The sequence below is a fragment of the Triturus cristatus genome, chromosome 1_2 (genome assembly GCF_964204655.1).
Source record: "Triturus cristatus chromosome 1_2, aTriCri1.1, whole genome shotgun sequence".
In the NCBI taxonomy this organism is placed as follows: Eukaryota; Metazoa; Chordata; class Amphibia; order Caudata; family Salamandridae; genus Triturus; species Triturus cristatus.
Genome location: NC_140580.1, coordinates 153,773,371 through 153,787,814, shown reverse-complemented (window position 1 = coordinate 153,787,814; position 14,444 = coordinate 153,773,371). Strand labels below are relative to the sequence as shown.

At 43.5% G+C, this 14,444-nt stretch overlaps 1 protein-coding gene across 1 annotated transcript in view; it reads left to right on the top strand.

Annotated features, from left to right (window-relative positions):
- The window catches only part of TECTB (tectorin beta), a 148,102-nt gene that overhangs the window by 20,058 nt on the left and 113,600 nt on the right, over nucleotides 1–14,444 (top strand). Inside the window, exons 4-5 of the mRNA XM_085614753.1 lie at nucleotides 3,162–3,304; nucleotides 3,414–3,486. Coding sequence (XP_085470879.1) covers nucleotides 3,162–3,304; nucleotides 3,414–3,486 — 216 coding nt within the window. The remainder of the gene's footprint in view (nucleotides 1–3,161; nucleotides 3,305–3,413; nucleotides 3,487–14,444) is intronic.

The window sequence follows — 14,444 nt, the reverse complement described above, 5'->3', positions numbered from 1 at the left end:
ACTGGAACTGCAACAGTGCCACAAACATTTCTGTATGCGTCTACAACACTGTCACAGCACCTCAAAGCACAACAATCAGACAACACAACTACAATATAGCAACCACAGTTTACAAACCACAGCAATACAAGACATGTCACAATAGCAGCATTACAACAACAACATGATCATTGCAACACTGTGGGGCATATTTACAAGGGGATATTGCCACCAGAACATCACTTTTAGCAACGTTCTGGTGGTGATATGCCCTTCTCCATATTCACAAAGTGGTAAGCCACTTTTTGTGGCTTAATGCTGCCACTTTTTGTGGCTTAATGCTGCCTTGTAAATAAGGCCCCTTCACACGCATCACTTAGTGTGAAAGGACAGTTCATTGGGTGTTGCTGTGGGCGTTCCACCGCAACACCCATTGCTTTTGACGCTGTCCCAGATTTACAGGGAGGTGTAAATCTGAGGGAGCGCCAAAAACTAACACCATGCAAGCGCAGGGGTTAGAATGATGTAGAGGACAAATACTTTTATTTCTCCTCGTTTTTGCTTTTTCTATTTGTGCTGCATTCGCAGCACACATAGAAAGAGCAAAATGCCACTAATGACTGTTTATGTGCAGGAAGGTGTCCCTCCCTGCACATAAACAATTATTTAATAATGACAATTAGCATGTGTGCTGCATTCTGCAGTGTATTCGAGTGGACGAATGCTCCAGCACCTATGCGGCAGCTGCAGAGGTGTCAAGCTTTGAACGAGTTGAGTTTGCGCCAATCAAAAAATGACCCAGCCCCCAGAGGCCAACAGCATGTCAATGGATATGTGTGAGTGTTGTCAGTTTGACATAGGATGGCGCGCCTTGGGGTCCCCCTGTATCTGTGTCGGTAATGGCCCTGGTTGGGGATGACCGCAAATATCTTGCATTGTCATAGGCTTCTCAGAGATATGTGTCGTCAGGGCGCAACCCTGGATGGCGCTACATTTTCAGAAGCGTAAGTGCATCAATTGGTCAAGATTGGATCAGAGATCCTAGCCTGAGCTTGTGGTAAGACAAAGAGTATATGGAATAACTAGTCAACATCAACATCAAATGTTTACAGTTTAACAATCCTTGGAGTCATAGCAGGCCCCTGGCCAGCTGCATAGCAGGTTTAAAAGGACACTTCGCCAGGATCCAGATTTGGAACTGATATGTGCTGAAGTGGAGGTTATGATGTATAATGTTCGGTCTGTTTGCCTCAAGGGTGCACGGGATATGTCCCACACTGCGTGCTTTCTCGCTTGGTGCTGTGATTTCTTACTGTCCCCCCATTGGCCTTATCAAAAAGACCCAAACCATTTTAAACAACTACAAGCTAAGTGGGTAGGACCTATCGTCCCTCTCTCTGTGTTTTGTGTTGAGATGGCATAGGCTATTATAGACTGCCACAGCCAACTCTTGCTGAAATTAAAAATCAACTTAAGTGCTTGAGCTATATTAAAGTCTAGTCCTATTTACACAGTTTCTTCAGAGAACACGGGCCTTTCTAGAAGAGCGAGCAGTGAAAGTGAAAACTCATTAATTTGCATCTCAATACCGTGCACCCAATGTGGCCACACATTAATCCACTCCACTCTTTGATTTGAGTTTAGTAGGTTTTACTTATAAATTTAGAAACACATCGATGTAGATCAATCTCAGCATAATTGTATAAAAGTACAAAATGATCAGAATTAGTCCAAATCGTCTTAAGAGATGTACCTTATATTGAACAAAGCAAATGACTGACTCTAGAATAATAATGCAGGCGATCAAGATAAAGAAATGAAGGTTAAATTGTATCAGATGATTCTCTTTAACAAGCGTGAGTAAAGTAACTTTCCCTACACTACCTTAATAAGGACAACCCTAAATTAAAACATTTGAGTGAGGACATAATCAAGTAAGGTAATAAGAAAGGGCCAGCTGTCAGAATCTTCAGTAGAAGACACTCCGACTGTGGGCCAAGTAGCTTAAAGCCATGCAAGCAGAAGCATAGGTCTGCTCTCTAAAGAAATCTAAGATGGACTCTATCCCTCACTAAACACAGCACATAATATCATCTGCCATTGACTTGACACACTCATGTGACTTCTCCTTGGTAAATTTCTATAGATCTGGCATGACTGGATACTTTCAGCACCTCTCCCAGCTAGATAGCACATTATCTCTTCTCGTCCTTGGTCAATCCTGTCTCATGAGAACTCCTCTCCTCGCTTGTTACCGCTATTTCCTCGACCGACTCCTTTTTCTCCTGCCTTGCTATATACTCAGACAAAACTTCTTTATTCTAACTAATGAAGCTTCTCCACACCTGCAGTGGAAACAAAATGACACAACCATTCCACAGTGAAAACTGAACATAGACAAACGTGAGATTACAACGTGAGCTTGCACTGAACAGAGAATGTTAAAATAAAATTAAATTATGCATGAAATTAGGCTAACATATGCATTAGGCCGCAATTACATTTATGACATTGGCTAGTGCGCTGGATTACAAATATGTGCCTATCTCTATAAAATGAAATAAATGCAATTTCTCATAGGCACGGGTATAATGCAATAAACATTAACATTCAACTTAAACATGATTAATTCGGATTATACGTGTGAATAGTCAAATATTGATTGCACTCATCCTATTTAAGCATCTCACTCAAATACATTTCTGTTAATTTCTCCTGTCATATTAATATGCACATTTTTAAGTAACTTTATTAATTACAGTCTAAACACATATATTTCAAAATAAAGTACCTTCAGTAAAAGACCCCACTCCTTTTTGTACATTAGTTACGCCACAGTATTTTTGAGTGCTGACTACGCGTGAATTTGACGCACTCCTCGTTATTTTCAGATAGGATCAAGATTACATTTCTTCACCTGTTTCATTTAGTGTTACTGTGCTTCTGAAAATTCTTGTTTCTCCACTACTGTTGTAGAAAACTGTGAAGTGTGTTGACATAAACTATTATTGAATTTATGTAAAAGCAATTGCTTACTTCACCTACAAAGCAGCAAGATTAACCCTCTCTAGACATGACCTCCATAGCTACAGAGAAATGGGACAGGATTTTTGCAACATTTGATTCATGGAATACTTTGTCAAAGCGAAGGATGTCAAAAACGGTTTGCTTTCTCTTTTCAGTTCAAAAATCCCATTTACCACTTCCACAACTCAATTGTGTCGAATGACAGTACCCTGATCGTGAAGAACCAGCCTGTGAACTACTCCTTCACATGCACCTACCACTCCAACTACCTGGTGAACACAGCGGCCTTTGATCAAAGGTAAATTTGGCACCCATCACCTATTCCCGGAAAGGGGGGTTGCTCTAAAGATTGAATCCGCTTTCACGCATGTATCCTGTAGTCATACACGATTCTTTCCATCTTCTAGAGTAGCGACGGTTCACGTGAAGAATGGCAGTTCTGGGTCCTTCGAAAGCCAGCTTTCTCTGAACTTTTACTCCGTGAGTTTGGTGTTGCTTTCTTCCTCTATCGTCTCTATGATGCAAGGGCTCCATTTTGAATATTTTCACCAGTGCCGCCATGTCATCTGTTGGGAAAAAATAGCGACTTGTTATTTTGTGACAAATGAGTGGGATCATTACGAAATGTGACGTCCCATTGAGTGAATTCAAATTGATTAATTTAACTGAGGGGCATCTCTTCCAAGGAATTGGAAAGTATACAGAAACATAGAGTTGACAAATGACCTAAAAATGCAAAAGGCATGCCTCTAAAGGTCTCGTTTAAAGTTGCTGTTTGTCAAAAATAGTGCTAGGTGACGGGTTTTCCGTCTCGCATGAAGTTATGTTCAGTTGGTTGACACTTTCCAATATCTATCGACTTCCTCAGAAGTCAAAACTAATCAACACCACTGGAACTCCAGATTCCATTTTTTATAGTGCAGGATGACCTGCCTAAGGGACATTCTACAATAGGAAGCCACTGTAGGAACTGCTGTATCCCCTTGCCATGCAAATACGAGGCTAAGAGCTGGAATATATGACGTTTTTTCACATGCTTTTACAACGCATGCCATAACAACGCAGTCTTTATCCCATTAACCGAGGCAGTGCGGGCGTTTCCGTGCGCGGGCGGGGCCGCGTCGGCCAACGGATGTGTGCAGCACTACGGAGGTAGTGCTCGCGACTGCCGTTGGCCGACGCACGCAGTGGAAGGGTTAAAATGACCACGTTGTTATTTCGCATACCGTTACAATGCAAGTCGGAACAACGATTTGCTTTTAGGGGGCAGTGGATGTTGGAGTAGTATAATTTACTATTCCAACACCAGTCTTTGCGGACACTAGGGAAGGTGTTGGATCTGCCCCCTAACGCAGGTCGTTGTTCCGACTTGCGTTGTAATGGTATGCGAAAAAACAACGCGGTTGTTGTAACGACCGCGTTGTTATGGCATGCGTTGTTTAGCATGCGAACTAAACGCTGTTTACCAAGGAGCTGACTGAGGTGACAGGGTAGGCAGTTCTTAATTTGAGCTAGTAATTGAGGTGGGGCCTGCACTGTCCAGCATGACATGTTTTGCAGCAGCCCCACCTTAGGGTCTGTGTCTAAATCCACCCCACACCCCTCCATCATAAACGTCACCAGTTAGGTAACCATTCCAAAAAAAGGGGCAAGCCGGTCATGCACCCACCACACTAGTGGCTGTGTCATTAACTTATTTAGTATGTGGGCCTAGGGCCCACCTGCACTTATTTTTGAGGGTCAGCACTTGCTTTTCCTCATCAGACTTTGACCTAGCGTGATAAAGAGCGAAAGATACAAGGGGGAAAGTAGCGTGAAAAGATAAACAGCAAAACCGTGACAAAGGGAGAAAAAAAGAACATGCAAAAGTGAGATAAAGGGCAGGAAGTGTCTAGTGGTGGATTAAAGAGGCATGACGTAGAAGCAAGATTACACAGACTTGGTATTCGGCATGGTGACATTTAATAGGCCAGCTGTGGGCTTCTGACAAACCTTCCAGGCTCCACACTTATTCTTTTTTAAGTTAAGCACTGACCATGGGGACAATTTGGGGCCACTACAGAGAACAGTCGTTGTGTCGGTTGCAAAAGTGTAGGCCAGATCCACAGGTGGGGAATGTTTGGGCGGAGGGGCTTGTATGATAGTAGGGTTCAGGATTTTGCCAGCAGAGAGGGCTGGGTGCAAGAAATGGCTTTCAGAGCAGTCATAATATTTTCCCTCTTCTGCCAATTAAGCTGACTACTGTTTTTATGTTTTTAATTTTTTAAAGTTTCAAAGCTTTTTGTGAAGTTTCAATTCGACCAATAGTAGCTGATCAACACTGTAAAGATAATGGCATTAATAATCCAGAAGCCTGTTTTAAATAAAATATGATGTAAAGGAGCATAGAAAGGGTAGAGGTCTCAATTTTTAAAAGTATTCCCATTCCCAAGATGAGGTGCAGTCGGCTTTTAGAAATTCAATTAATTAATGAAATGATGCTGCATTATTTTCTATCAAACGTTATAAACGAAATTAGTAAGTCGCCTGATGGGAGTCTGTCCACATGCATTCTTGCTCTAAAATGTTTTTTCCATGTTCCCCTTTGACACCAATTCACGTGATGTATCTCTGTCCATTTCATTCTGATGTGCACTATATTACTTGTTTTTTGGGCTCTCTGTGTACTGCGACATTGTCAGTGTACGTTTTGCAGATTATCATAATGGGATGATAAATATGTGAGTTATTTGTTTGTGGGGATTATTAACATACCAACATTTTCTGTTAATCATCTACCACGTAGCTTATCATATACCAGTTACCACACCACACTTACATCTGGATATTCCTATAGCGCACATAGGGGTCTAGCAGACTGTGTTGCGGTCCATTGACTTCATTAAGTCAGGCATGATATGATTTATTTTTGTCTGATGTCAGTACACTCAAAGCATAACAACTTCCTGTTTCTCGGGCATAAGTAACCATACTGCTCCTTTTACAGGCTAGATTGCTGCTTCATCACCATTGTCCCTTTACCAGAGTGCTTGATACCTATTTTAGCCACCAACAGGCTGCCCTGATACCCCGGATGACGACACATGCTCCAGGAACTTAGGTAATCACGCTAGAAGTGTGGGCCATAGTCTTACCTCTACATGAGACTTACCACAGGCTGCTGCTTAAGAAAGCTAGGCCCCAGCACTGTAACCTTCCGACCTCAGGCGCATAGGTCTCTTTTCTCCCTTTAGCCAGCCCACCTTTTAGGTCGAGCATTCGAGACCTCTTGTACTTATATGTGTATGAACATTGTGGGCTCTGGAGATCAGTCCTAGGACTTTTTTCTGTTCAACTGCCTCAATTTAATTGTCTTGATAGAAAATGACCAGCAGTGGTCAGTAAAATACCAGAATTGCTTTCTGCTGAGGGACTTTTTTCTTCCTTTTTCTGGCAACTGCCTCTATTTAATTTTCTTGATAGAAAACGACCAGCAGTTGTCAGTAAAATACCAGCATCACTTTAGCATTCTCTAGATTCCAGTCAATAGAAATTGACTTCCACGAGCACTTGTAGAAAATAATATTTTATTCAAATCTTTGTATTTTCAGTAATATGACTTCTGAAGGTCCAGCTTTTATATTAAAAACAGAGCTTTGGACTATACCATTTCTCCCTGAAAGGCAATATTTCATTCCATGTGGTCCCATACCTGGCGTGTCACTCAGTTTGGTGCTTACTTTCCCTCCATGTTAAGGAATAGTAGATGTTTCAACAGCCAGGCTAATGTGCTGCATAGCTAAATACATATTATTATTATTATGTGTTCTTATATAGCGCTCAACTTACCCTTGGGCATCTTGGCGCTTGCATTGGGAACCCGTCCTGGTTTTTCCCTGTGAGATAACCCATACTGGGCATCCCCAAGGTGAAAGCCAGGCATCCCGCCGTGGGGGGGCCGTTGTGGAGATTAAGCAAGCTTGTTGCCCAGAGCTGCATAGTGTGAACTCGTGCTTAGAGTGGGCACCGAAGCGAGAATTATCGAGTCCGTGGACAATTGGGCTCCGGACCCTGCCGCGTCGGGAATTGAACCCTGGTCCCGGGTCTGACCTCTGCTTCAGGGTATGCCTCCTCTAACCAGTGAGCTACACTTCTTCACATATAAGGTCCCAAAGACGAGAGCAAATGCATTGCAAGTGCTAATTGAGAATGACATTGCTTTCCCCAAAATATAGAAAGGATTAGTAGAGGTGGACTCCTGTGTGCTTTAGTTCTTTCACATAAAACAGCACACGGATCTTTAGTGTAGATGTTTTTGTGGGAAAGTAATGTTTTTATTTTCAATGCCAGTTTAATTTTATCTGCACTACAAAAGAATTCTGATTGTTTCTCGTCTGGTGGAGGTTGTTTCTTATTTGTTCGCCAACATGCTCATGGCTAGCAGAGTCGTTGGTGGGTTCTGCTGCTCCCTGGCAGGATGTTACCAGTTAATTCATAAAAAACCCTCTAGGTAATAGGCTGTGCCAGGAAACATCCATTTAACGCAGTCAATACATCGCACTGCTTTTACAATGCAACTGTTACAACGTAACTGCCTTTACAACGCATAGCATTACAACGCATGTCATTACAACGCATTATAAGGTAAGTAATGGAGATTTTTTTGTTTAAGGGTGGGTATGGGTTTTGGGGCATGTGGTAATAGTAATTTTGACCCCTACGCTATCCAACACTTTCCCTATTGTTGCACTCACTGGAGTGGGAATAGTAATTTTTACCCCTACACTATCCAACACTTACCCTACTGTTGCCCTAAAAGTATTATGTGTTGTAATGGTATGCGTTGTAAAGGTATGCATTGTAATGGAATATGTTGTAATGGTAGTTTCTAAAAATGCATTGTAATGGCATGCGTCGTATAATCATGCAATGTAATGGTAGATGCGATGTAAAAACCGCATTGTAAATGCATGCATTGTAATTATTTGCATTGTAACATCATATATTCCCTGTACCTAAGCCCCAACAAGCTCACCTGGTATCAAACTTAGCTAAGCATTTTAACATCTAAACAGTGATGGCCCCTCTGCTAAGGTGGAGGAACGTCCCCCCGCTGCTCTGCAGCAGGAAACATAAAATGATAACAACTTGTGTTATGATCATTTTATATTTCCTTTTGCTGCGGCAGCTTTCTTGGCAGGGGGTGGGGCTCCTCCAAGGACAAAGGAGCAGGGGAGGAGGGGTTTGCCCACTCCTAAGTACACATGACTGTTTGGCCAGCCCTCTCGGGCTGCCCGAAACAGTCATGTGCACTTTCCATATTCTCCATGCAGGCTGTCTTACAGCCTGCATGGAGAACATGCCCAGGCCTCCTTTCCCTGGCTGAGAGCGGATCTACGGCACTCAGACCAATCACAATGCTGCATTGCAGCATTGGGATTGGCTATCAGGAGCCGGGTGCTTCCTGCTGCTTCCTGTATCCTGCTGCAGGTCCGAAGCAGGAAATAGAGGATGGAGGAGAGGCCGCAGCCGGCCGGCTCACACAGGTAAGTGGTTTAAAAAAAACAAAAAAATTCTCCCCACCCCACTGCCCCGCCTCACCACCCGAGTCCAGTACCAGCCACTACTGCATCTACATGAAGTTGCTGAGTGATAGGGAGGAGCACAGGAATATCAATTTCCCACCACGCTTACAACCCCCAACACTCTGTCCTTCTGTTGCTGATGTCCGTTGCCCAAGGGACTGTCTTGGTGCTATGACTCAGTGTTTCATTGCTGTCTCTTCAGTTCATATGACATGGATTTACTTCTTTTTCTAAAACCCTCGTCCATTTGTGACATGTGAACTCCCTGACTTCACTCACGACTCCTTCCTCAGTGCTTCTTCAAATATCAGTACAAAATGGACACACATATAAATTTAATATACTACCCTCGGTGTGTATCTACATTTTTTTGCTATTCACAATTTTACAATTTTTGAGTGTAAAATTACACCCAGATGCAGATTTAAATATTTCCACCCCCAGATGGAGAGTCCTAGAAAAGTATTTACAACTGTAAAGTTACTACTAGGGACTTTTCACGCATAGGAGATCGCCACCGGAGTGGTCAAGATTTCTCAATGGAAAGGTATAGGGGAAATTATTAAAGTTGATTATTTTTGTTTAAAAAATACAAATATCTTCATATAAAATATAGATGCGAAATATTAAATTTGATATATTCTTATAAAGCTAAAACTAATAGCACAGTATGTTATAACACAAAAAAATTGTATCAAATAGTTCAAATAAATGTATTGACTTGATAAATAATTTCTTAACGAATAATGTACAAAAGATCTTGTCTACAGTAAAAAAAAAATCATATTTTATGTGTATTACATCTTGTTAAAATGTATGTGTACAATTATTGGAAATGATTTTTTTTTTAACAAACGTTTAAAACACTCATTTTATTATTAAAATATGTGTATTGTTAAATGATAAAATAATAAAATATGTTTATAATAACTACTTATGCCCGTAACATTGCCGCCACTGTTGCCACCTTGCTTGGGGGAGCAAGACCAGAACTGCAAGTCCCAGGCTCCTTTGCGGCTCGTTGCCACAACCACCAACACCAGCATTCCGCACCTGAAGGTGCTTTAAATTCACCTGAGGGCTCCCGCAGGCGGGATGCCCGTAACATTGCCGCCACTGTTACCACCTTGCTTGGGGTAGTGGGACCAAGACTGCAAGTCCCCGGCAATTTTGCGGCTTGTTGTCGCCACCACCAACGCCAGCATTCCGCGCCTGGAGGTGCTTTAAATTCACCTGAGGGCTCCCTCAGCGCTGGAAGCCCGTAACATTGCTGCCACTGTTGCCACCTTGTTTGGGGGAGCGGGACCAGGACTGCAAGACCCAGGCTCCTTTGCAGCTCGTTGCTGCCACCACCGACACCAGCATTCCGTGCCTGGAGGCGCTATAAATTCACCTGAGGTCTCCCGCAACGCGGGACGCCCGTAACATTGCCGCTACTGTTGCCACCTTGCTTGGGGGAATGGCAGCTGGACTGCAAGTCCCAGGCTCCTTTGCGGCTCGACGCCGCCACCACCGACGCCAGCCTTCTGCGCCTGGAGGTGCTTTAAATTGACCTGAGGGCTCCTGCTGCGCGGGACGCACGCGGGCGTGCCCAGGACATACTCGAGCAAAGCCCGGGCCAAGGGTGGTCCCGTCTGCGTCCGTCAGCAGCAGGAGGAGGCAGGGCCCTCCCTCCTGGCAGCGGATTCCTGGTGACAAGATATCATTCGTCGGATGACACTGTAAGTCCTGTGATAACCTGATAGCTATTGGTATCTGTTTGTTGGGGACGCGTTGTTCCATTAGCTATGGGGAAAAGGAAACATCCTAGTTCAGCATTAACAAAATCCCCCTCAAAATTGCAAAGTCAATCATGAACTATATTACAGGGGCTATGGGGGCCATTGAGAAGCAGATTTTAAGTGTGGAGGAATCACTAACCTTAACTGCGAGTACTGAGGTTGGCCCCGGATCATCAGGCCTGTGCCCAGCCCAATCTACTGCGGAGCACCGGGCGGAGCAATCAGCTAATTTAGAAGAAGGTGGTCCGGCTGAATTGAATAAAGGTGAGTTCCTTATTCCCCCAGTCTCCCACCCGCCCCTTAAACGCCCTAAAATCTTGAAGAAATGTAGTGAGGATGATAATGCGAGCTTATCTGAAGGATTAAATAAGACTAAACAGTAGGTCGCAGTACAGAGGCGGATAGACACTACCAAGCCTGAACATGCAGGGGACATTGTTCTGCCAATGGCTCCCATGAACTATTCTTCAGTGACTGCTTCTGTTCAAGCCTTAACTGAACTTGTAAATACTACTTTCTGCTCCATCATGGATAGACTCAAGGCCATTGAATGTGCTGTGCATACTTATGTAGAATGTTTGGGTATAACTAATTTGGGTGGTTCAGTTGAACATATCAGTAACAGCCAAAACTCTAAATATTTGGGAGCTAATAAATATACACTAGGTCAACCAGCCTCAGGGGGATCTAAAGCACTAGCTTGCTCTGTGTCAAATTCAAAGTCTCAGCACCAAACAGTATTAACAACAGAAAATAGGCCGTCTGAGAACAGGGGCACTACCAGCATCATGCCTAACAAGCAGAGTATGAGTGCTGGCCTTGCCCCGTTCAGTGTTAACGATGATAGATTAGATCTCCCAACAGAAGCAACTCCCTACGTGGTTATTCTAGCAAATGTCCCGACTATAGGTGTATTTGCCGAAGAACCCTGGGACTCGCTAAGAAATAAATCACTCAATTGGCTAAACAGTAAAATTGGTATGGGGGACGCACCTTTTGCAGACTTTAAGATGGCTAGGCGTATTGGGTGGGTAGGTAGCGGACTCAAAGTACTGAAGGGTGATTTTGTGGTGCTTTCTTTTAAATCTCCAACATTAGTAAAAAATCTAATTAGCAAGCTTGGTTCAGCATCTTTGAACCCAAATCAAATATTAGTCTCACCATTGGGTTTCTTTTACCAACCACCCTTACAGACTTTGAACTATCCGCATGAATCTACACAGTCCTTCTTTCCCTCACAACCGCTACGCCATCCGTCAATCTGCATTGTAGAGCAAGCTCGTCCATCTGCATATCCTATCGTTCTATCCAATAGGTTTGATTGTCTCTCGGATCTCACTGGGGTGGATTGACTGGGGGCCAATGCACCAATTTGGGCTAATGTCGACACAACTGCCCCGGTAACCCCAACCTTGACCCCTGAGAACTGTCCGGAAATAGCAGAAGATTCAGCTAATTCATTTGAAGTGGTGGGGCTAGTTTTAACATGAAATAAGAGAAATACAGACACCATAACTCCAACTGTAAATGGCAGATACCATTTGATAGATGAGGAAGTATTAAACTCTCTGACATCTGTGGTGCAGAGTCCCTCGAGGAATGAGATTAATAAGGATTTTACCACAATTTCTGGGAGCAATATAGCAGTTTTATGCTGGAACGTAGCGGGGCTTCGTAGTAAGCAAAATATACCAGAATGGTTAGAGTTTACGGCAGGCTTTAACATCATGATGCTACAAGAAACATGGGCCATTGAACCTATACACTTTAATGGCCTTAAGTCTTTCCATTCCCAAGCCATTCCATCAAGACACTGTAGACCAAAGGGTGGCCTCTGCATCTATATATCTAATAAACTAGCCTCCATTAATGTAACTGCAAACTCCTCCAATCCGTTTGATCAAATTGTTCAGGTTGATCTTTCAGCCTCTTTTTCGTTGATTTTAGTCAACTTTTATAATAATGCTTGTAATTTAGATATACTGGGAATATTATTTCATCTTGATGTGGAGTTAGAAATAATATTGGATAAGAGGTCAAACGATAACATTTTGATCTGGGGGTGTGATTTTAATATCCAACCTTGTCAACTGTTAGCTAACAAAGTGTTTGGCATGATTTCCCCTACCGGGGATGATGTCACTCACTTTCCCAAATCAGGATATGGCGAGAAACTTAATGAGCTGCTTTCTAAATTTAAATATGATCTAGGTTTTAGCAATGAATTTGGAGGCAGCCCAGTGACAGTACCCTGGGTGGAGAGGTGTGGCTCACTAGGTAGAGGCGGCAGACCCGTAAGCAGAGAATCGGCCATGGACCAGGGTTCAATTCCCGACGCGGCAGGGTCGTGGACCAGGGTCAAAATGGACTTGATAATTCTCGCCTCGGTACCTACTCTAACCAGGAACACACTCGGCAACTCTGGGCATTAAGCTTGCCTCATCTCTACAACGGCCCCCCACAGACGCCGGGGATGCCTGGTTTCACCTTGGAGATACCCAGAAAGGGACCATCTCACAGGGATAGCCAGGACGGGTTCCCCAGCGGTCCACAGCGCCGGGACGCCCCCGTTGGTGGGCAGCTGTGCGCTTTACAAGCTTACAACATTTACATTTACATTTACATTTGATGGCAGCAGGGGAAAGAGTGTTATTGATTTCCTTCTATTCCCTAAGTGCTATTCTGCCTTAGTCTTCAATTTCTTATAACATAACTTTGCAATGAGTGACAATTTCCTCCAGAATCTAACGCTGGATACTAGCAAGGAGCAGAGCATCATACTTTAGCTGCAGAGAATATAGTACTCTCCCATTTGAATGGCTTTAGCGTGCGATGGTCTATGGTTGACCCATCTAGTTTTTTAGACCGACTAATTAGCCAGCAGAGAAGGGCCTTTGAGGTCTGTTTGGACGAGACTGCAGAAGATAGCATGGTTATGGAGGCCTTTAATAAAATCAGTGAGGGGATTAAGACTGGGTTGACCATGAACCAGAATAGAGGGTTAGGAAAACTCAAGGGTGGTTTGATCATGCCTGTACCCAGGCACACAAAAAATTAAAGAGGGTCCTGAAAGAGATACCTATGAATTGAATAGAAGTAAAGAACTGCAGGTGGGCCTACAGGCTAGCCTTAAAAAATCGCAAAAAGTGCCTCAAAGAGGAGGCATGGGATAACCTGCACGAGGCAAGCCTTAATAAAGACTCCATGGCATTCTGGCGGGTCATAAACTCTCCCTTCTTTAGCGATGATGATAAGTCCAGAATTGAGGTCGCCATTACAGAAGAAGAATGGGTAGCTTACTTTGCCAAATTTTATACGGGTTCAACTGAAAATGGTCAAAATAGCTCAGCGTCTGTGGTGGGAAATGTCCCCTCTGGGCCTACTATTTTGCCAAAATACTTTGATTTTAACTTTACATAGGAGGACACTTGGATCAAGCAAGGGAGGAAAAGCACCAGGCCCGGATGGGATCCCAATTGACATTTCCCAAAATAATACTGATCTCTGGGGCCCCCTCTTGACTTTGGTTTTTAAATCTTGCCGTAACGCTGGGTTCCCAAGCTCCTGGTCTGAATCCCATACTGTGCCAAGGGAGATCGTAACTGCCCCGCACACTACAGACCCATCTCTTTGCTGGATTTTCTAGTTAAGTTGGAGGGTTGCATTGTGTTGGGCAGATTACAGGAGTGGGCAGATCGTAACAACATCATGTCCGACTTTCAATATGGCTTTCCCAGGGAATTGGGACCACTGAGCAGGCCATTAACCTAAATTTTTTGGTGAGCAAGTATACACATATAAAAGGGGGCAATCTGTTTTTGGTGTTTGTGGATTTGACCTCCGCATTTGACTGTGTTGTTCATGATAAACTTTGGTTTATCATGACTACAATGGGTGTCGATTGCGCCATTGTCAATTTCCTCAGATACTTGTACTCAATGAGCTCTGCAAAGATTCGCTTTGGTACGAGAGGTGAATATACACGCTCGGTTGACAACAAAAAGGGAGTCCGTCAGGGGTGTGTACTGGACTCATTTTTCTTTAATTTATACATTAACAGCTTGGGCAGCACCCTTGCGGACTCTTGTATCGA